At 44.0% G+C, this 21,810-nt stretch overlaps 6 protein-coding genes across 10 annotated transcripts in view; 2 read left to right on the forward strand and 4 right to left on the reverse strand.

The window, feature by feature from the left end:
• Positions 1–599: 599 nt before the first annotated feature.
• On the reverse strand, positions 600–1,737 carry LOC120901876 (ubiquinone biosynthesis O-methyltransferase-like). The gene is made up of 2 exons (XM_040310217.1): positions 1,406–1,737; positions 600–1,336 (listed from the first exon to the last, which is right to left on the reverse strand). Exons 1-2 carry the CDS (start codon positions 1,648–1,650, stop codon positions 694–696), a joined length of 888 nt encoding a protein of 295 aa, XP_040166151.1. The 5' UTR covers positions 1,651–1,737; the 3' UTR covers positions 600–693.
• A 301-nt stretch (positions 1,738–2,038) lies between these two features.
• Positions 2,039–5,158, reverse strand: LOC120901875 (nucleolar complex protein 2 homolog). Its single transcript, XM_040310216.1, has one exon. The coding sequence runs from the start codon at positions 5,024–5,026 to the stop codon at positions 2,135–2,137; it is 2,892 nt and encodes a 963-aa protein (XP_040166150.1). The 5' UTR covers positions 5,027–5,158; the 3' UTR covers positions 2,039–2,134.
• A 263-nt stretch (positions 5,159–5,421) lies between these two features.
• LOC120901877 (ubiquinone biosynthesis O-methyltransferase, mitochondrial) lies at positions 5,422–6,497 on the forward strand. The gene is made up of 2 exons (XM_040310218.1): positions 5,422–5,578; positions 5,643–6,497. Exons 1-2 carry the CDS (start codon positions 5,526–5,528, stop codon positions 6,448–6,450), a joined length of 861 nt encoding a protein of 286 aa, XP_040166152.1. The 5' UTR covers positions 5,422–5,525; the 3' UTR covers positions 6,451–6,497.
• Position 6,498: 1 nt separating this feature from the next.
• Positions 6,499–7,149, reverse strand: LOC120901878. The gene is made up of 2 exons (XM_040310219.1): positions 6,941–7,149; positions 6,499–6,873 (listed from the first exon to the last, which is right to left on the reverse strand). The coding sequence occupies exons 1-2, from the start codon at positions 7,048–7,050 to the stop codon at positions 6,519–6,521; spliced, it is 465 nt and encodes a 154-aa protein (XP_040166153.1). The 5' UTR covers positions 7,051–7,149; the 3' UTR covers positions 6,499–6,518.
• A 168-nt stretch (positions 7,150–7,317) lies between these two features.
• Positions 7,318–11,945, forward strand: LOC120901734 (coiled-coil and C2 domain-containing protein 1-like). 2 transcript variants are annotated; one of them, XM_040309892.1, is made up of 5 exons: positions 7,318–7,599; positions 7,712–9,853; positions 9,928–10,079; positions 10,661–10,796; positions 10,912–11,945. In XM_040309892.1, the coding sequence occupies exons 1-5, from the start codon at positions 7,537–7,539 to the stop codon at positions 11,029–11,031; spliced, it is 2,613 nt and encodes an 870-aa protein (XP_040165826.1). In that variant the 5' UTR covers positions 7,318–7,536; the 3' UTR covers positions 11,032–11,945. The 2 variants fall into 2 exon arrangements, with proteins under 2 accessions (XP_040165826.1, XP_040165827.1); XM_040309893.1 differs by having other exon boundaries at positions 7,324–7,599; positions 10,706–10,796.
• A 67-nt stretch (positions 11,946–12,012) lies between these two features.
• Positions 12,013–21,810, reverse strand: part of LOC120901735 — a 37,080-nt gene continuing 27,282 nt past the window's right edge. For 3 of the 4 annotated variants that reach the window (XM_040309897.1, XM_040309896.1, XM_040309894.1), the window contains exons 7-8: positions 17,706–17,915; positions 12,897–13,151 (exon numbers count right to left, since the gene is read on the reverse strand). In XM_040309897.1, coding sequence (XP_040165831.1) covers positions 12,897–13,151; positions 17,706–17,915 — 465 coding nt within the window. Of the gene's footprint in view, positions 13,152–17,705; positions 17,916–21,810 lie in introns of all 4 variants that reach the window. The other variant, XM_040309898.1, reaches the window with a different exon arrangement.

The following is a 21,810-nucleotide window of genomic DNA, read 5'->3' on the forward strand; positions in this document are numbered from 1 at the left end:
TCTAGTTTACCGTACGATTCTGGTTCCTTTGGCACACTTCTATTGTCCACCACTTGTTAATACGACAACCCGCTTTTGTACACTGTCCACATGATTGAAATAATTATCGACTTCGATTTTACAAACGTCAAACGGTTAGATTCAACAAACGTGTGTTTTCCAAATCGGACATTGTATTAAGCATGTGGACAGTTGTTTATTGGGTTATAAACCCTGTAAGTTACCTACAATTGTTAAGTTTGAGGAAAATCTGTTATTCCATCAATGAACGTGAATAAAAGGAATTATTAATAACGGGGTTAAAGAATTGCAACAGGGAATTAGTTGTAGAACGTTGGGTGCACTTTTTTAAGGAATTAATTGAAATTGATTGAAATTAAGTCATTACAGTGCCGTGATTTCATGCACAAAGAACCTTCATAACGAGTACCCCTTGTGAAGAGTTTTTCGCGTAACGAGCAAATCAAATAAATACCTGTCATAACGAATAAAATCTCGCATAACGATCAATATCATTTAAGTTCGATTGGTGAGCATTGTGCATTTTTTTATATAGATTTTTTTTTTAATTTTGATAACGGAAATGAATAAACGTTACGTTATTTGATGTTATTTGATTTGATATATTTAGCGATTGTCTGCAATTAGTTTAATTTCATTTTATCCATTTTGCACGTGTCGATCAAATCCAGTCTATCCTTTAACCGCATGCAATGCGTACGTTAGCTGATTGAACGGTACCCACACCCATTCGCTTTCCCAGAACTTCAGATAGAACGGTCTCTGCTCGATTGTGCGGCACCCGTACGCCTCCAAGATTGCCTCCGTTTCCTCGGGCGAAACAAATTTGTCGTAATCATGCGAACCCTTTGGCAGTCGCTTCATAATATTCTCCAGCACTACCACCGCCAGCAGCCAGGACCAGCTCGTTTTGTTCCAGGTGCTGATGAATACCGATCCACCCGGTTTCAGCACTTCTGCAACGTGTTTTAGCAACGAACTCTTGTCTACCACGTGCTCGATTGTTTCCGAAAGCACGACAACATCGTACTTGTTAGCTGCACCCTGCCAATGTTCCTCCATCGATTGCTCGTAATAGTGGCACCGGTCCTTGATGTCCGATTGTGCCTCGGCGTGCGCTTTCGCTACCTCGATCAGGTGGCGTGCTGGATCGATGCCGACCACGTTCGCGTGCAGCTTTGCAAGTGCCTCAGCGTAGATGCCACCACCGCAACCGACGTCCAGAATGTTGAGCCCTTTCAGTGCGTCGGTCGTGTACCGTTGCTTACGATCGAGTTTGCCCACCTTGATGAGGCCTTCCACAACCATGGGTACTCTGCAATGATTCGATTTTTTTTTTAATGGTTAGTACTTTTGCAGGAGTTCGCTACTGTGGGCATCTTACCTTAGCTTGTTCAGCCGATGTAGCAGAATCATGGGACCGTTCGGTTCCCACCAACGCTTCGAAAGCTGATCGAACGTTGCTACATCGTCTTCGGCTGTTCCTTTCATAGACAAACCCTCCACCAGGCTGAGAAAAGCAATCGAAGTTTTCTCGAACATCTTTACCAGCACAAAGCGAAAGAAGGCTAGCACAAGCCTGAAGATAACGACACCATTAGATTGCATCACTGATTCGTGGAGCTCCATGTTTTGATAGGGCACAGTATAAATCCTTTCTCGAAGCACCTGAACTCGACTGAAACAAACACACGACTGATACCGTCCTGTAGACTCGAAGAAGCTTTTAAAGGGTTATTATAACGCCCCTCCATCCCCGTTTTAGCAATATGTTTTCGGTTTAACCTGGCGCCTCTCCGCACGCGAAACATGCACGAATTCGAATATAAAAATGGTTACCTTCTAAGTAAATTAGATTCGACCTTAACATTGACATATGGCATGAAAGGAGATACTGAAATTGAAGTTATTAAGTATTGATCGCTACTTTCTCAAAATCTTTATTTTTTCTCAAATGTTATCGATTTTCAAAACGATGATACAAAACTGATAGATGTTAGCAGAAATAAAAACAAAAAACGATTAAAGGAAATAATCCCTTAAAATTAGCACTTTATTAATCTGCTTGCAAGATAATGTACAAGGTAATTACGATGTATGTACGGCAACCCCTTCAATCATCCCAATCATCTAACTTCAAATCTTTCACTATATCGACTTGATCCGCATCCGTACCATCCTCCAAAGGATAATCCTCAACGGTCTTTTTGTTGGGTCTCTTTTGCTCCTTCACTAATTTCTTCTTGTTGCTCTTTTTAGACACCACCTCTTCCTCTTCCTCTTCCTCTTCCTCATCATCATCCTCATCCTCATCGTCATCTGAACCCATCATCTCCTCGTCATCACTGCCCTCCTCCATGTCGGACATCGATTCATCACCGTCCGTATCATCCTCCATGTCCTCGAGTCCGTCCTCATCATCATCATCATCCTCGTCTTCGTCGTCGGATGGGAATAGCGTCACCGGACCATCCTTCTTCGTCGGTGTCTTTTTCACCACCTTCTTCAACGTTGGGAGCTTGTAATCGCTGATCTTTTCTGAATCCGTAGCATGGCGTCGTTTCACCGCTTCGGTCTCCTTCGCGATCGTAGCGTAGAACTTGGCCAGCGGCGTTCCCTCCGCACGGACCAATTCCTCCCAGGCTCGGATACGGTCCGTTTCCTTCAATGGTATGTCCATCTTGAGGCGCCGCTTTTCCATAAACTCGTAATTTTCCATCAGTTTGTCACTCAGCTGCTTCATCTTGCGCGAGTACTTGTACTGCTTGGTCGTTTTCGCGTACTGGCGTAGCTGCAGTATGATCGGCAGAACGATCTCCGGAAAGCCGATCGAGGCGGACTCGTTTGCCGCGAACTCCAGCACCAATTCGTAGATCTGGTCGATGACGGCATCTTTGAAGGCGTTCTCCTGAATGTTTGCCGGGGAAAATCGTAACAAGCAGGTCAGATTTACCGGTCGCATAGACAGCTTCTTGTGGTCCTCGTTGAAGCTATGGGAACGAAGCACCTCCACCAGGAATGGGAGTACCGGTATGTAGATGTTCGTTTTCGCATTCAGCTGTATCAACGTGCGACAGCAGTGGAAGCGCAGCGGGAAATATTGGGCCGACGGTATCAGCTTCATTACACCGATCGTGATGGAAACGAACGGATAGATTAGTGGTTCAAGGGCTCCACCATGCGCATGGGCCGATCCGAGCACGTCGCCCCACAGTTTCAGCGAGTTGATGTACTGCCAGTTGTAGACGTACTGAAGGCTCTCCTTCTTCTGCAAAATTACTGCATTGCGCAGGTGAATGGCCAGCTGGCGGATGTACAGAAACATGTGCTGGTAGGAGACGTTGAAGTTAAGCAAGAACATTTCCGCCAGCGAGCGGCGCATAAAGTTGATGTTGGGCAGCGTGTTGGGCGACACAAACTTGCTGTTCTTCACGTACGCCAGATACATCACCTTCAGTACGTTGCTCAGGAAGAAGGATTGCTGCGCGTGCGTTATCTTCAAGATGCACATGAACGCCAACACACGGATCGTTTCTTCCTCCGCCGTACTCCAGATACCGATCAGACGCTTCAGAATGGGTTTCGTTAGGTTCTGGTAGCAGATCAGAATCGATGAAAACTCGTGCAAGTGTTTCAGCAGCACGGACATGATGTGCGACGAAGAGACGTTCTCGAGCAGGTTGGTCAGATCGATCAGGTATGTCTTTATGCTTGCCCTCACCTTCTTGAACCGGAAATCATTCTTCAGATCCTTAAACTGTCGCTTCTCGGTCAATGCCAGATAGCTCCGAAGGGCCGGCCCAAGGTACAGAACGCACGTTTGTACGATGCCGTTAAACATAGCCGAACCTTCAACGCGGTACGGCGGGATAACGCTCTTATCTCCCGTCACGGTGTACAGGGCCGAATTGAAAGCTTTGCAAATGTTGCGGATACCGTGAACGTGCTTTATTGGCAGCGTAGTCAGATCGTTGGTCCATGCTTTCAGCATTTTAAACGTAACCCTCTTGCCCGGCGTGCCATCGTCATCGTCGGCGGCTTTCTCCTCTTCCTCACCGTCTTCATCTTCATCGTCCACCTCACCGGGACCTTGCTCGTCTTCATCCTCATTAGGATCAAAGTCGCTCTCGTCACTAGCAACGTCCAGCTTGTCCGGCAATTCGTGCACAGCTCCCTCCTCGTCTTCAGCCTCATTCTCCGAGTCGGAGAATTCCGAATCGCTTCCGCCCAGCTGGCCGAATTTCAGCAGTTTTTCGTCATTCTTCTTCAAAAAGGCGAACAGTTCCGGATCGGTCGTTTCCAATCTGGCCAGCGCTTCTTTATGCTCCTTTTCCACCTGTTTCATGCTCGACTTTGTCAACTCTTTGTCGGATTTTTCGGCGGTGGCCTGCTTACCCTTCGTTTTCTTCGACTCCTTGCCGTTGAGCTGGACGGGTTGTGACTCGGTTTTAGTTTTTTTCTTTTTACCATTCATCTCAGCCTGCTCAGTGACCTTCTTAACCTTCTTCGTTTTCTTCTTCAATACGCTGTTCGCATTCGAGCCGGCAGCATCGTGGTCGGAACCGTCATCGCTGTCCGCTTCCTCTGGCTCGGCCAGTTTGCGTTTCTTTTTCTTCTCTTTTCCATTCAGCTCTGGCCGCTGTGCTTCGGACTTCAATTTTTTCCCTTTCTTCACTTTGCCGTTCATTGCTTCATTTTGCTCGGCATCGACGGACTTGACCTTTTTCGTCTTCCTAGACTTTTGCTCTTCAGCTCCGTTCACTTCTTCGTCCGGTTCCGCAGTGCTTGCAGCAACTTTCTTTACTTTCCCGACAGCTTTCGCTCTCTTTATGTCGCCCTTTGCTTCCTGTTTGTGTTTGGCCTTTTCTATGCCATTAGATTTAAGTTTACTCTTCGGTTTGGCCTCTTGCTCATCGTCTCCAACGTCTGCATCCATGTTGTCCAAGAAGTTGTCCAGGGACATGTTCTGGAAGTCTTCCTTTTTCTTTGACTGTTTGATCTTCATCTTGAAGTTGTGAAGGACCACACTAGAATGTAATTATAACGAGAAAACAGTTAAACAAACGGAAAAGCGTATTTTTGAGGATGTTTTCTCCTGCCGGTGGTGATTGCACGTGTTTACTGTGTTGACGTTTGCCAGAGCATGCGCGATTTGACAGCAGCAAGAAACGTCAATCGCGGAAGTGATGCCAAATGATGCTTGATTTATTAAAAAAAATGTTATTTTTATCTATTCCATTGCTTTTGTTGCTTTTGGAAGATGTGTTATAATGCAAAAAATCAAATGCCGGGACAATTTGAAAGTGTTTGTGTCTAATAAAGAGCAATTTCAACAAATTTTATAGTTTTTTTTGACGTCTTACAAATATTGGCCAAATTTCACCATAGGGTATGCCAACTGTGCGATCAATATTTTCAATGTTTGGAAACAACGAACGAACGCCGGCGAAGAAAGAATTAGAATCTTGCTTTCCCCGTGAAAAGATACCATAAATTATCACACCATGCTACCTCAGCACTGCGTGCGACTTCTCCGCCCGACCATATTGCTCACCAGGTAAAGTTTTTCAAAAAGTTCTCAAATTGAATTATGTGATGCAATTTTCGCCCATTCCTTCTAGAACGTCCCGATGCTTTTCCTCACCTTCGGAAACGATCCGAACACAGTACAGCAATGTCGATCAGCGGGAGGTGGAAAATTTGTCCAAACAGTCCAGCGAATGGTGGGATCCTCAAGGTCCGATACGTGGGCTGCACGCAATGAACTCGCTTCGTGTTCCGTTGATTCGGGATGGGCTGATCGCGACCGGGGCCGTGGACAAAAGCCTCATCCAAAAGCCGAACGTACTTGAAAGCTTAAACATCCTCGAGGTTGGTTGCGGGGGAGGAATTCTGACCGAAGCACTTGCCAAACTGCACTCCAACGTGGTTGGTATCGATCCAAGCGAAAAGTTGATCAGCGTTGCGAAGGAGCATGCGAAGGAAAGCGCAACGCTCCGGCCGGAACATCTTCAGTACCATGTAGAAACCATCGAGCAGCATGCGGCCAAACATGCCGAACGGTACGATGCGGTAGTTGCGTCGGAAGTGCTGGAACATGTCAATGATAAGGTGGCGTTTGTTGAGCAGTGTCTCGCTGCGCTGAAACCGGGCGGATCTATGTTTCTGACCACAATCAACAAAACAACTTCCTCGTGGTTGGGAGCCATCGTTGCTGCGGAGCAGATTTTCCATCTCGTCCCAGAAGGAACGCACGATTGGGATAAGTTTATATCGCCGCTCGATTTGCAACGAATTCTCTCCAGCTACAACTGCACCACGATTCTGGTGCATGGAATGTTTTACCAGTTTTGGTCCAATCAGTGGTGCTGGACAAAGAACACTGAGATAAATTATGCACTGCATGCCGTCAAAATGAAGGAACAGTAAGCGTTGCTTTTAATAAATTAACTTAATGTAGACATCGTACACCAAATATGAGCTTAGTAAGAATTCGTTTATTCAATCACCTGCTTGGAACGTTTAATGTTCAATGGCAATGGGTGCTGCAACCTCTTTTTGTGGCTGTCGTACTTCTTGTTCATCGTGTGCACAACGCTAGTGTAGAACCGGGCCATCTCTGCATCCGGAACATCCGTTTGCATTTGGGCCTGCTTGGCCGCTTCTTGCTGCTCGCGCTTAGCTATGTCCGCGCCGGATTCAATATCAAGTATTCGCTCAATGTCCGGATTCATTCCACCGTAGCTGATGCGACCTTCGATCAGGTTTTCACACGGTACGTAGCTAGGCTCCAATACATATTTTACCGTCTCAGTGAGCATTTTATCCGTGATTTCACTTGCATACAGTGCGCTGTGGTAAGGCGGGATGGGAAGTTTTAGTCGATGTCCACGTGCCACTTTGAATTTGCGCTACTTACCGGCCCCGTTCTTCGTCGGCTTCTTTGTCCAATTTCTCTTTCGTGCGGGACATGAATTTCATCTGCAAAATGCCCTTTGAAAGCTGAACTTTATTCATTTTTGAGGACATTTTTGTGGTATGTATTTTATCCTGGAGCTCTTTAAAACACACGGACGATTCACAATGTAAACAAATGCAGCATTGAAGCTGATGACAGTTGTACGCGCAAGTACCGGTTCGACCGGTTCAAACATTCACTTCTCCGAGAAAATAAATTATTAGTTTTTTTGTAAGGACAAATTGTGATCAAATTTTATTTTCTTGTTTTTGAGATAATAAGTGGTGGAGTTGTTTTCTATTAGTTGAATGTTAAACTATTTTGCTTTCAAGTCATACATTATTTCAAACCATTTTGAATAACCGGTTCATTTTGCAACGGCTGTCATATGAATGCAGCTGTCATGAAACCAAAACAAAAGCGATAGCCCTGCTCCGATAGTGCTCTCCAAACCAAGACGCACGCGAATTCCTATGCAGTGAAGGACTCGCATAGACAATAAAAGTGCAATTAGTGTGTATCGTTTGAATGTACAGTGTGTAAGTGTGTAAATTACCATGTTTGGTTTCAACAAACCAGCGGCGCCAGCGAAGCGTGAACGCAAGCGAGATCCTGCGGAGGTGAGTCTAACGCCTGGGGGAGAGAGAGAGGGAGAAATCGTTCGACCAGCTGCTGTATTAGTCATCATCTAATGCGTTTTCTTTGTGTTCCCGCGTATCCGCGTGTGCGTAGTTTGGAATATTCGGCCTGACGAACGATATCGCTGGCCTAGGAGATGATGCGGACGATGGAAGTGATCCGGACGACGAGGATTTGGAAGCAGAGCTGGCCGCAATTACAGCCGGAATGGGAGGCTCTCGGAAGGCGAAGCCGAAACCCAAAGCGAAAGGAATTGTAGCACCCCAAGAGTTGGATGCGATGGTTGCAGCTAGCCTGCGAGACGTTGGCAGCGATGACGATGCATCCGAAGATGATGATGATTCAGACTTGCTGGATGAACTATCAGCGATAACCGGGACTGCTGCGCCGGATGAAGACGATGGAGCAAACGAGGAAGCTGCTAAATCGAAGCCTCCCGTACCCCCACCGAGGAAAAGTTCCACCAGCGGCGATTTGGTATCACTGCTGAAATCCCGCATCGCAATGTACACGCAAGCGGAGGAGGGAGCCAAGACGTCGGGCGATTCGGGAAAAGCGCGGAGATTTAACCGAGGACTGAAGACTCTTAAAGACCAGCTGAAAATGGCCGAAGCAGGGAAAGCAGTGGATCAGAGTGAAATCCCTCCCGAAGTAAGCGTAAAATTAGCAGCGCCACCGAAAGAACCTACGGATGAACCACCAAAACAACCAATTTCTGCACCTGCCCGTCCGGCACCTCCTCCGCCTATTGCTTCTCCGGCCGCAGATGAACCAGGACCTTCCCGATCTGCACCACCGGTTCCGCCGAGGGGTGAAGCAAAACCACCAACTACACCTGCACCGGTGCTGCAAGAAAGGGCAGCAGCAGCGCCATCGAACCCCAAGCTAAGCCTGCTGAACGAACGAAAGCAACTGTACAAGCAAGCAGCACTGAACGCGAAAAAAGTGGGAAACAACGAACAGGCAATGGCGTACGTTAAGGTTTTGAAACAGTTCGATGTGGTGATTCGGGCCATGGAGAACGGGGAGGAGGTCGATCTGAGTCGAATGCCACCGCCACCGAGCGAGCTTAGCATGGCACAGTCCAGCTCACCGTCAGTGCCTTCCGTTAGCAAACCGAAAGAGGAAGCGAAAGTTCAGAAAGAAGCGGAACTGCCTTCTCCCGCACCGTCGTCTTCCGAGCAACCGGCCGCTGAGGAGGAGGAGGAGGAGGAAGAGGAAAATTTAATCGAAGCCACCACTGTGCTAGAGGCGCTGGAGCAGCGGTTGGAGAAGTATAAATCCGTCGAACAGGCGGCAAAAGACGAGGGTAACAGCTCAAAAGCCCGTCGAATGGGACGCATTGTGAAGCAGTATCAGGATGCGATAAAGATGCATAAGGCTGGCAAACCGATTCCGATCGATGAACTGCCCACACCTCCGGGCTATGGGCCAATTCCGGTCGACGGGCCTCCGAAGCCAGCGGCATCGCCAGCGCCCAAGAAACCGGCCCCAGCCGTACCGCTGAAACCACAAGCTACTTCCCCAGCCGTGCCGAGCGCTGAGCCAATCCCGGGAACTAGTAAAAGCTCTCCCAAACCGGCCGTCACCCAGTTCGATAAGCAGTTGAATATTTTGCTGGAACGTCATCGTGAATATAAACAGGCGGCCATTGAGGCGAAAAAGGCAGGCGATCTCGACGAAGCGAAGGAATGTTTGCGGGTGTTCAAGGGGCTGGAAAAGCTAATAGAGGTTGCCCGTGCGGGTGGAAGAGTCGATCTGACCACAATCCCGATTGCACCGTCGAAGCGAAACGCCCTCGAAGCATCCTTTACCATCGTCAACACGGAGGACTGTGATCAGGTGGGAACCGATACGTGCGGGCCGGCGGGTGCGGTTGAAGGTGTTGATAGCGAGACGCGCATACGGCTCGAGGAGCAGCTGTCGAAGCAGCTGATTATCTGTCGGAACACGCGTGACCATCATCGAGCCATGGGAGACATTGCGGGGACGAACAAGTTTGAAAATCTCGCACTCAACGTCCAGAAGGATCTCGATCTGGTCCGGTTGGGCCATCGGCAGGGCTTGCCACTGCCAAAGTTTCACTACGAAAAGCTGCAATTCAATGTGGTAAAGTGCCACACGGATCTGTCGGATAATGAGGTGGAGATACGGGTGGTAAGGGGAATCAATTACAACGTGCCCAATCCGAAGGATGTAGATACGTACGTGAAGTTCGAGTTTCCCTATCCACAGGTGCGCGCGTCTAGAATGCATTAAATACATGTTAATAATTCCGTTTTTCATTTGCTACGTTCCACCCCCGACAGGAAGATCCGCTGAAGGGAAAGACGAACCTAGTGAAAGATACTCACAGTCCTGAGTACAACTACCAGCAAACGTTTGAAATTCAGCGTAGCCAGCGCAACTGTCAGCGTATCTTCAAGCGACACGCACTGAAATGTGAAGTCTATTCCAAAGGGTAAGAAGCGTTATTGTTGTAATGTAGTACTTGTCATGCTTCGTCCTCAAATCATGGTGTGGATTGTTGTGTAAGTTGCTTGAACCACCTCTCCCGTATGTGTGTATTAGTTTGAATAGAAAGGATATTTCTCCCTTGTTTAGTGTTCTAGTGTGATGTGAATTTAAATTCCCCTCTTTATCCTTTCCCAAGCCTACCACCAAGCCTGCGTAGAGTATACGCGTCAATTTCCATGCGTTCCCTGTAGCACCATCCCATTAGAGCATGCAGTACGCCATTGTCTAGTGGCTTTTATTTGATAGCGTATATTTTTTCTTCCCTTTTCATTTGCTTGTTTGTACACACCGGCCACACCGGGTGCATTGTGCTACACCGTCCTATTTGTTGGGCGTACGACAATGGTTGGCAAATACCATGCACATGGTTTCTTTTTTGTGTGTGTCTGTACGCGTGCTTCTCGCATCCTTGGGATGCTATGACACGTGTGTACGCGCGCATCAACGCGTATATTGTGTGTGCATTTTGTGCGTGTGTTCATTTTGCTTGTAATGATGGTTATTTGCTCGGCCGCTACGATCTAGCTGCTGCTGTCACGGTGCATCAACTGGACTTTTCTCCTGTTTCAGTGGGTTCCTTCGCTCGGACGTGCTGATCGGTACGGTGACGGTGAAGCTGCAGCCGCTGGAGACGCAGATTGAAATCCACGACTCATTTCCGGTGAGTAGCGCTGGATAATCCCGCCATGCATTGTCGACCCATATCCCAACCGGATTCAATTTTCACGTGCACAACATTCTCAACCGGGTTTCTCCGGCGATGCTTTTCCTTACAGCTAATGGACGGGCGGCGCACAGTCGGCGGCAAGCTCGAGGTCAAAATACGCGTTCGTAACCCAATCCTGACGAAGCAAATCGAGCAGATTAACGAACGTTGGGTGGTGCTCGATTCATAGGCACACACTTCCGGGCTCGACGAATGACTTCCGTTACGGGGCGGCGGGAGACACACACACATCGGCATAGATTTGGATAGGGACGGTGGATTTGTGGATGAATGTTGCCTAGAGACGGGCAGCCCTGTGCACAGGAACACAGGTATCCAAAATGCAACAACGAAACGTTTTGTGCAACGGATGGTGCGAAATGTAGTTGAATAAATTAAATGAGAACTCTGCGAAACGAACCGGCACGTGTTGTTGAACGGACCGGCATGCCAGACCAAGCCGAGTCGGTCGATGTTAGAATGTGATATTAAGGACAACCTGCTGGTAACACGGGGTCAACGGGGTGGAACGATGCGTGTGCTGTCTGTATGGGTGAGCTAGGACACGAGAGAGCGTGTGCGTTGGAATCAATTTTATGAACCGTACTCTCAACTGGTGTTACGCTCGCATGAATTACTGCTGAGAAGGGGTTGTTCTGGCACGGTTTTAGAACGGTTTGTAGTATGTCGCGAAATATAAAGTCCAGCCCGTTAATCTGACTCTATGTACACGGTAGTGTATGTCACCCAGTGCAGAAGATAATGAAACAAACACGCTTAATATCTAATTCCTAGTTACGTAACAAACTTCAAAGAAGGTAAAGCACGTGCAAAATTTCTAAACCAAACCACACAAACACACGCAAAAGAGAGTCTCGTTAAACATCTGCGGTGGCAGAATAAGTATAATCATTTGTGCTGTTGTGCTATTGTTTTGCATCGTGTTGTAATGGAAATTAAAATGCTGGGTAATTTCGTAACGGATGGATACAAAAAGGCTAGGTCTTTTCCATATAGTGAGAAATTAAAGAGTGTGGGCTTTCAGTTGCAAACCAACCTTAATGGGAAATTAATAATAAATAAATAATTAAATTATGTAAATTAGTATTGCCTGTCTGAATTACACGAGTGACATGTGGCCATCTAATCCGAAACCAAATAGTACAACTCGTTCTTGCATTACAATGAACACTTTATTGACCGAGCCTATAAACTATAACGCATCATATAAGAACAATTTATAATTGTTTAAGTATTTAATTGTACATAATGAACGTAAACTTAAAAATATTGTAATATAATGCTAGCATCTTTTATCAAACCCTTCTTCAGCATACAGCATTATGTGGAGAGCAATACACATTTTTCACATTTTAGTATAAATTAACTATTGTTTTCCATCCAACAGGAATAAAATAAAGACTCTTTTTACTGCTTCCATTTTTGTACGGCCCGGGTCGAAAACACAACAAAGTTTGTAAATACGAATATTTTTCTTCAAATGGTAACCCTTTCTACTGCTGTTGTAACAGTTGCAATCTTTTGCCATCGTCAACCCCATTTTCGCATCACAGACCATCTGCACACTAAATGCAACCATCCACTTCCAGTTAGCAGAATGGAAATGCAAAAATCCCTGCGAACCGTATGTTGTTTCACAGTGCTTTCGATATAGAAAAAAGCCAGTCCTGCTATCCGTTTCCTGTTTGATTTCATTCGATGCGTTGATGCGACGTCCCTCTGTCTGCTAAACTGCTCTGTTTCTCTCCCTTTCTCTCTCTCTCTTCGCTAACTGACGCAACGGTCATTCGTCCGTAAATTCCACGTGTTTGCAGACGATCCGTCACTTACTGGCAAACGACCCCCGACAGTCCTTGGCCTGTTCGCGTCAGTTCATCGCAATTCCACGAAAATTTCACTTCCTTCCGGCCAATCCCACCACCGTGGTGGCGCGGGCGAGATTTCCGCTCACGAGGTTCGTGCACGAGGTTTGGGAACGCACGTCACGTGCCCGGACAGTCGTTGTAGGGAGTGCCGTACCGTTGCCCCGTTTCCCTAGAGCCGACCGAGCGATATGTTGAGGCACATTCCGAACGTCAGCACGCCGATGAAGCAGACGAGCACGAGAAAGCACAGATAGTGGGCGCTGACGGGCATCCGGAACAATTTGGCTGACATCTTCAGCGAGGACGCGTACAGCAGCACCGTGTTCAGATCCTCGGACGACGTATTACGGTGAACGAACGGGCGAATGCTTATCAGATGGCCGCAGGATTGCGTTTGGCGGCAGGTGACGGTTAGGCTGGCGGCCTGTAGGAGCACAGAGACAAAAGGAAAGGTAACGGGCAGGGTAAACGCGCCAAGAGCCGTGCTGGGCGGGAGAATGTGTACGAAAAGCGGCAAGAAAACTGTACCCAATGTACGTTCCCTGCTGCTGAGCGTAATATTCACAGGTGTGGCTGAGCAATGCTGGCGATTTTTCTGCCGTCGGACAGACCGTGGAAGTTATTTCGTTAGTCCACGAATTAAAATTCTTCACGTGGGATTTGATATGACAGAGAGGTGGGATGAGAAGCGTTTCGTGGAACTTTGGCCCCTTAAACAAGCTCTCACATTATACCATATTCATCGGTTCTTTATTTCTTGCTTTGGTAGCAAATCCCGGTTGCCCGAAAAGGTGTGCTGTAGGATCATCCCGTAGGACGACGACGATGACGACACGAGAGCCGGCAAAGTGGAAAATTGTTTCGTTTGATCGGTCACAATCAGACGGTACACGGTACTGGTTTGAAATGAACAAACGGTGCCAAACTGCCATGATTTGGCTTTGCAACCTTCTGCATAACGAAAACGCCATCAACTTCTCATAACTGGTCAGTTTACGGAAAGGGCCGACGAGTATGAACGATGCAACAAACGACCAAATTTTGCAGCGTCTCTTGGAAGGGCATAACAACACTCAAACGATTCGGCCGTACGGAGAATGATTCAAAACCGATATATGCAATGCAAGACCGCGCCATTCACTTGGTCACTGGAATCGGTGCTTATGCGATGATTCGTGCGCATGATCGTTTGATTTGGGGCGGGCGATATAACAACACCGTTCGAGCCACCGGTTTCGTGTGTTGTTGCACGCAGCTTTTAGGAGCAAAAACCGTTGCAATTTTAAGTTGCTCATGTCACCGTGTGTTGACTGTATTCAAAAAGTACACCCATTTACATATGACCAACCCGTAAAGTACTATATATTTGAATTTAATACCCTCCTTAATCGCAGACGAATTTGTCATCGGTGGTTTACAAACATTATGTTAATGCTAGCGAACGCTGTAATTCACCCACCCACCCGTCCACCCCCTAAAACCCCAACGATCATGTCCGAATTGTTGCCGCGTGGCAATGGTTGATTAATTTTCAACTACGGCCCCGGCCCCAGCGTCCTGTCGTACGGGCCGGGTTGTGGGAAACCGACGCAATATTTAATTGCCAATAGAGTGATGCGCGCGCGGTTGTTGTATGCTGTTGGCGCGTTTCCGAAGCTGCTATTACTCTTTATCTCTTTATACCGGCACTGGCAATGCAGTGCAATGGTGCCGGTGCGTTGAACGATGTGAGCCTTCCCGCATGCTAACACAGCCCGGTGCAAAATGGTTCCGTTTAATTAGCTATTAATTAGTCAGCACCCTCATGATAGGAACACGAGGTGCCTGCTAGGAGGCGCGTCTTCACCATTGCGCTTCTAGCCATTACCTGTCGGCATTAGTGTGAAATGTGTACGGTACCCATCCACCACCACGAATCGGTCATTTCTGGATGCATGTATGCCTAGCAGGGCACATCGCTCTGTTATGGACTGATAATGGGCGTGTGCTGTGTATTAAATGTGACGACCGTTGGCAGGAAGTGTGGCGTCGGAGTTGGAAACTCAATCCACGATGCTCTCTCACGAAACGCATCGGAATGATAAAAACAAGCGACAAAACACACTCTATTGCTGCATCACATCCTGTGGGCGGACGGGAGATCGTGGTGGGGCCGGCGGGAATCCGGGAAGAATGCTTGATGCAAAGTTATGCTAATTCAATTCCGCCTGCATTTTCCCAACCAGCAGGTCTGCCTGCGCAGTTTGGTCGATTTGAACGCCTTCTTGATATTGTGCGGCGGCTTGAGAGCGGGAGTGAAAAACAGGAAAAAGCGATGTATGCGCCTTTGAATTTCAATACTGCAGAACCCCGCGCACTGCGCCCCATGGCGACATTTGCCCCACAGATTGCTTTTGAATGACTGCTTTGAATGGTAGTGCAGAGGATTAGGGGAAATGATTTTCGGTTAAATCGCTAAATTGAATGTGGCGGAGGTTTTGGGCCACCCCGTCCCCGAGAAGCCTACCGGGTGTGTATTTACACAATTAGAGATAATTTACGTTTAGGTTTGCACGCAATGCGAAGTGAAACAAACACAATGTGGAGCAGATGATTTGAAGGGTGTGTGTGTGCGTATTTCACAATCATCGTCATTGGGATGAGTGGGTAGGTATGAAGGATTACATTATAGAGATTAAATAATATGAATGGTCAAGATAGATCGGTTTATCTGATTATTTTCTAGAAGGTCAAAGCAATATTTTAAATGTTTAGAAATACTTTTTAATGTTTCGGGCAGTGTTTAGATTATTTTGTTTAATGTTCTTGAGTTTATCAATTACATGTTGTTGTCCTCTGTTGTCTTACGTTTAGCTTGTTTAATTCACACTTCAATGAATAATATATCGTTGAAATATTCTATCCCAGATGGCACAACTATTTCTATTTTGTAAGAAGCTTAAAGTTCTATTATTAAAAGTAGTCAATGATTATGTAAATTTTTATACCATGTAATTCTCCATGGCTTTGTTAGTTGAAGGCGTCTTGGTAATGTGAGGTTATTATTATTTTTATACCATCTACCAATTAAAATACTAAAAATGCTACAACTACTATTTGCATTCTTAAATTTAAGAATACATTTGTTTAAACTAAATTGATTCTTTAATCCACTATTAAACATTTTTAAAACACATTTGATTAAAATTAAAATATGCGAATAGAAATAAGAAACGTTTGAAACGGATGTTGGAAAGAGTGCCATAAGGACAAGAGTACCTCAAAGCATTTTTTCAGTAAAGCTTTATTTAAATGACCAAATGAGTATACATTTGGAATTGTTCCTATAACTATATATTATGTGCGAATTTCATATAAATTGGCCAATGTCTCATTCTCATTGTTTTCAATTATTTTATAAAGTGTAGCAAAATTGAGCAGAAAATTATAGTGATTCAACCAATACAAACAAGCTTTCAAAACACTTAGGAACGAAGAATCGAGGAAATATTTATATGTCCACAAAGCTGAGAAAAAGTGAAAACTCTCGTAGAGTAAGTGGTAAATTATGTTTTTTGTTGTTGTAAAAAATCCAATTAAAAAAAAGGCAAGGCGGTTTGCCTTGCGCTTCTGAAGTGTACAGGTAGATTATACCGGTCGTTATGCGTTTTTAGGGCCTCGAATCGCTGAACCAGCGACAGTGCAACTCTAAGAGACTATTTGTTGCGGTACTCCTTTTCAATCGGGTCGAATAGTCGGCGTTTTTTCTAAACTCAACATTTATATCTATAAGGTAACTGCAAGCCACAAATGACTTGCAAAGAAAAATGTTCGATTTTAAGCATAGAGTTAATCAACCGAATAACAGAGGCGAATGAGGCTAATTGGCTCAAAGTGTCTATTAAAAAAAATAATAAAAAAAATAAAAATTTATGTCCCGGCGAGATCCTTCTGGGCTAGATCGCTACTTGACGTGAAGGAGCCTCGCACACGCTGCGGCTTCGGCTTCAAAAAATTCAAATAACAATTTTTTCAAATTCATTATTACTGAGACTCATTTATAAGTTAAAAGATAATTGTTAAATGACTATGAAAGCCAAATCGGCTTTTATGGGCTTTTTTAATTGGTTAACTTTTGTTCCAAATTCTGCTAGATGTCTATTGTTAAAGCACAAAAAGTGCAACAGCTTCCTTACCACTGTGCATTGTACCAGTTTGATTAGGTTTAGTTTAGTGAAGCTTTGATAACTTATGGTTCGTTACATTAAGGTCAGAATAACTGTATCTGTATACATGTAGACAATTATAAATAATACACTCGCATTGCAGGGAGTGGTCTCCTTTTTTTTAAATGCACAAGAATCCGATCAAATAAATCAGCATATACATCTAGGTTTCAACAAATATTGACCCAGTTTAAGGTTGTTACTAACTCCGAGTTATAATAATCCGGATCAAATCAACCGTGCATGCAACACATATTCTCCCAATCAAACATACTCACCATGCCGTAGTACCTAACGAGAATCCACCATAACTACACTCCCTGCGGTACCAACAGTGTCCGAGAGATCAACATTTCTGTAATCTGGCTGCATTGTAATGGTGTGCTGGTTTCCCAGCAATCGGTAGGATTTTCATCGAACTGAAGCAGTTTCATCGCGCGCGGCGTTAATTGAACACACGCTACAATAAGGCCAGTGCACCGCCAAACATTGCGGAATGTTATGCCACTGTTCCACCAATACAACCCCCGTCCCCACCCCACCCCACCAGCAGTCCTTTTCAGCTGAGTGGATCAATGTAAATCCTTGAGGTAAGTCAACCCCCATTACCGGCCTAGCGTCGCTCTGGGGGAAAGCTCAACGCCAAGTGTGCGTAGCCTACGAACAGCCCCTTGGCGGCGCGTCCAAACGACGGTCGCTTGTGATTAGATGATCCGAAAGGATTACAGGGCAGCTTAGGCGGTTAGGTTGCGACCACGCGCAAGTAGGCTTACCTGAAAGAACGGCACCAGTGCGATGACCAGCCAGAGCAGAATGTTGGCGAGACTCGCGGTGAATATGTTAATCGGACAGGCCCTCATGTTGTGGAACAGATGCGCCACGCTCGACACCGTGTAGCTGAGGTTAAGCACGGTCAGGCTGGCCACCGGTAGTGAGATTTTTGTGTTTAGATGGTGAAGAAGCTTCCGGAACTCGCAGATTTCCTGTTGTTTTATGGTTATGTTTTTTTTTGTACACATCCACAGCGATTTGGTCAGTAGGAATCGGCAAAGCCAAGAAATGTTGAAAGAAACAAGAAAAATGCATATAAGGTTATTAGAATAATTGGAAACATTTAGTAAATGGTTAAAAACAAGAAAAATACACACTTAATAATATTTTTTTATTAATGTTATGCATGAAACGAGCCAGCAAGCTAATGCAGCAAACGAGCTTTTTCTATACAATATTCGGATCAATTTATGAATTCTCCATATTTGTTTTATTTAGTTGAAATGTTCCGCCAGTATTGCTATTTTTTTTATTTGTAAGCAATTAAAAAGCTAACACATTTATCATTAACTTTTCTAAATTCAAATTTGAAGACGATATTCGAAAAGTGTAACTGTAACTGTAGTGGTGGTAGGTAATAATAATTGTAGTAGCACTAAAATATGTTGTATATAAATGACAATTTAGAACTAATGACGTTATTTATGTAAGTACTTTATATTCTCTGGTCCTTCACTTTCGGGGTTAAAAGTTAAATGTTGCCGGTATAAAATAATATTTTTAAATATTTATTACTACAGTACAACATCGATTATCTGGGCAGCTTGAGACTGGACGGTTACCGGTTGTTCGATTTCTAGAGATAATGGTCCAAGAAATGTCAATTAATGTAAAAACTATAAAATTAACTGATTTTATTAACAATTAACTTTAAATCATTCGACTTTTAACAACAACAACAATCGACTTTTAACAAAATGAAGTTAGAAAATAACACTAGACACTAACTATAGAGCTGTACAAAAAAAAATTAACCAACTTGATTATCGCTGCAAATGTCCACCACGATTGAACTGCCGTCAAATTTACTGGTACGGTTAAGTCGCCCACCGGTTAATCCGCCCCCGGATAATCGATGTTCTACTATAGTATGGATTATAAATGATTTACTAAAATGCATTGCCGTTTGGTCCCATTTGCTCCATTATGTATTTTTTTTACCATTGTGCTACTATAGGTATAGATAAAAGGCTTGTTCCCACAATTGTTATAGTCATAATTTTAGTACAAATTTGAAGTTGGTAATAATTATCTTTGATAGTGTCTATACTTTTTTTTTAATGCAGTAGGAACGATTCAAGCAAAGCGTATTGCTTTTAATGCATATTATGCATTGATAGAGAAGAATACCCATAACAATAACAATGATGAATAAATGGGCTATTCGCTGGTTGCTTTTGTGCTTGTTTAATTACATTTCCAAGTGCATTTCATTTATTTGAAGAGTTCCTAATTTTTTTGAATGATGGCAACATAGGGGAACACTTTATTGTACTACCATCAAATCCATCAAAATCTACCAATTATTTAGTTGATGTTGGTAATATGGTACAAATAATTTTCTTTAGTGTCTACTTAATTGTTAATTGGTAATTGTTACTACGTATGGTTATTTTTATAGATTCCTAAATGATTGTGCTGGCGTTTTTTTGCTTTTCTTGATGGATAATTCGAAATGTGTCCATATTTTAACATATTAACATATTTTGTATTGACACACTGCCCCTTACAGCACGAGTTATATAATACCTAATCAGAGTCCACAATAGCACAGACGACCCTTGAAGCGAATGGAGCAGTCAATGGAGCCTAATATTAGACCATTGTTCCACTTGATCGTTTGGGATTTTTTTGCAACAGCTTCAACGGTAATCGGACTAAGCAACCGCCAGCTTAGCTCCGCTAATGTCTTACAATGTCTTACGTCTTTATCAGCACGTACAGAAATGACATCCGTTTTCTATGTGGGAGTCGATGTGTCGATATAAATCAGCATAGAAGGTAATGGAAGAAATTATTAGATGCCAAATTATCTCATAGTTTAGAAAAGTGATTGTAGCAATGAATCTTCTTCTTCTTCTTAGTTCTCACAACAACCGTAGTTGACCTAGACCTGTCTATGACACTAATGGCTTGAATATCAGTGACTTATTGATTATCCATAGTAGTTTAGTTAGTTCTATTATAAAGGCACGTTCTATACGGGGCTTGATTCAACATCAAGCATATCGTTAAGTCGTACGAGTTTACGTCTGTACCACGGAACTGGCAAATGATGATGAAATATTAATATCCACACATTCTCTCAATAGTATTATCCATAAATTCTCTCAAAAGTTAATGGAAGCAACAATGTGACTATATTTAATGAAAGCTCGATAATGAGCTGCTAGGTTCAACTTAGCTAATCCAAAAAAACCTCAATTATTAATCTCTTTTTTAATTTAACAAAATTTTATTTCATATCCATGTCAATTTACTTCATACGTTGTTCTGACACCAATTTACACAATATTTATGTTTCCAGCGTTGCAACAATAATTCTAGCGGTTATAATTTTTGTCCGAATGTTTAGCAACTGGCTGCACCACACATTCCTAAACAACCCTCATTCTACAAACCTTTGGTCTAGAATCAAAAGCCATCCATGTGAACCATCGTTCTAAGCATGAAACCAATTGTCCGTAAGAATTTCCTAACATTCCATGACGTGGCAAAACACCCAAGTTGCGCAAACTGCTAAACGACCAGCGGAGAAAAGCTTACCGGTATCGAGGGCTATGGCCCTAAACTGAACTGAAGCTGTTGATTTATTTATTCGATAGATTATGATAGTGATTATGCGGAAAATATCTATAATTGAATGGTCAAATTAGCGCCTGTTACCATGGGTTTATGTTTTGGGGCTTTCGATGGGCGTAACATAACGTATCGCTTTACTCTAGACGGCAGTGTCGACTATGGGTATGCCGCTCATGCTCCGCCATTGGCCGATGCCTTATCAAACTACAATGAAATTACTTCGCTTCCCTGAACGCTAGGCCCGTGTAATGCATCTGCTGGGAGAGGACATGGTCGCGTTAATTACAACCGTGCCGAAGCCAGCAGGAAAGATACACCACCGCGTTGTAATGAGAAAATGTGCAGGAGGAATGTTTTCGATAAATTTTCCCGTGGGCAAATTTGTCCTCTGAGAGGCGAGACGGTCATCGGTGGGCAGTTTTGTGCAGAGCAGCGCCGTGTTTGTTGGTAGCTGGTGAAAGGTATACTTTTCGCAGCGTGAACATTTAGAGAATATTTATGCCGATTATCGCAAGAGCATTGTCGATTTCGGGTGCTGATTGTTTCCGGCTACAGCTACACAAATCATGTGTATGTTGAAGCCGTTAGATTTATGTGAACAAACTACAGGTAGCTCTTGTAGGGAGTTTTTAGGTAACTTCGTCAGCTTTTTCATATCAAGTGTTTTAATCATATTATTTGTTGTCGTGGTGGTGTTAACCCTATTATTTTTTTAAAGAAACTCATTTTTATGCATTTAAAATTCAACAATTTTACGCCTCTAGTTCAATTGTCAATAGTTGGCTGACAGTTAATTAAAAAGCATGCGTGTTTAGGGTAAACGCTTCTTGTTGCATAGATCATAGGTAAAAACAAATTTTGCATAGATCGATTTATATCCAGTACGCCCTGAAAGCACTGGCTATCCGATTACTTGTGGTAAAATAAGCGTAGGAAGTCTGTCATGATCGCGTAGATCGCTACTACATATAATACTAGAACTAAACTAGTTAACTAAACTAGTAAAATTTAAATACTAAGGCTAAGGCCTTATAATACTAAATAAAAAGGCATTTAACTATATGAATATTTTGAAAATAATTAAAAACATACACACTATCGATATACGCTGTTATCACTATAGATTGAGTGAGTTGAATTGTTAAAAAAATTTATGGATTTAACTCAGCTCGAAAAGTTTAGGAGATTTTGTTTTTACTATTTACAGTCACAGCATGTACAGCACAGTCACTAAAGGAGTAAATG

The sequence above is a fragment of the Anopheles arabiensis genome, chromosome 3 (genome assembly GCF_016920715.1).
Source record: "Anopheles arabiensis isolate DONGOLA chromosome 3, AaraD3, whole genome shotgun sequence".
In the NCBI taxonomy this organism is placed as follows: Eukaryota; Metazoa; Arthropoda; class Insecta; order Diptera; family Culicidae; genus Anopheles; species Anopheles arabiensis.

Coding starts and splice junctions, on each gene's coding strand:
- LOC120901876 (XM_040310217.1), bottom strand. CDS start 1,650: ATGGAGCTCCACGAATCAGTGATGCAATCTAATGGTGTCGTTATCTTC. Junction 1,337..1,405: donor CATCGGCTGAACAAGCTAAG/GTAAGATGCCCA, acceptor GAATCATTGCAG/AGTACCCATGGTTGTGGAAG.
- LOC120901875 (XM_040310216.1), bottom strand. CDS start 5,026: ATGAAGATCAAACAGTCAAAGAAAAAGGAAGACTTCCAGAACATGTCC.
- LOC120901877 (XM_040310218.1), top strand. CDS start 5,526: ATGCTACCTCAGCACTGCGTGCGACTTCTCCGCCCGACCATATTGCTC. Junction 5,579..5,642: donor CCGACCATATTGCTCACCAG/GTAAAGTTTTTC, acceptor CATTCCTTCTAG/AACGTCCCGATGCTTTTCCT.
- LOC120901878 (XM_040310219.1), bottom strand. CDS start 7,050: ATGTCCTCAAAAATGAATAAAGTTCAGCTTTCAAAGGGCATTTTGCAG. Junction 6,874..6,940: donor GCCGACGAAGAACGGGGCCG/GTAAGTAGCGCA, acceptor GCCTTACCACAG/CGCACTGTATGCAAGTGAAA.
- LOC120901734 (XM_040309892.1), top strand. CDS start 7,537: ATGTTTGGTTTCAACAAACCAGCGGCGCCAGCGAAGCGTGAACGCAAG. Junction 9,854..9,927: donor TCGAGTTTCCCTATCCACAG/GTGCGCGCGTCT, acceptor CACCCCCGACAG/GAAGATCCGCTGAAGGGAAA. Junction 10,797..10,911: donor AAATCCACGACTCATTTCCG/GTGAGTAGCGCT, acceptor TTTTCCTTACAG/CTAATGGACGGGCGGCGCAC.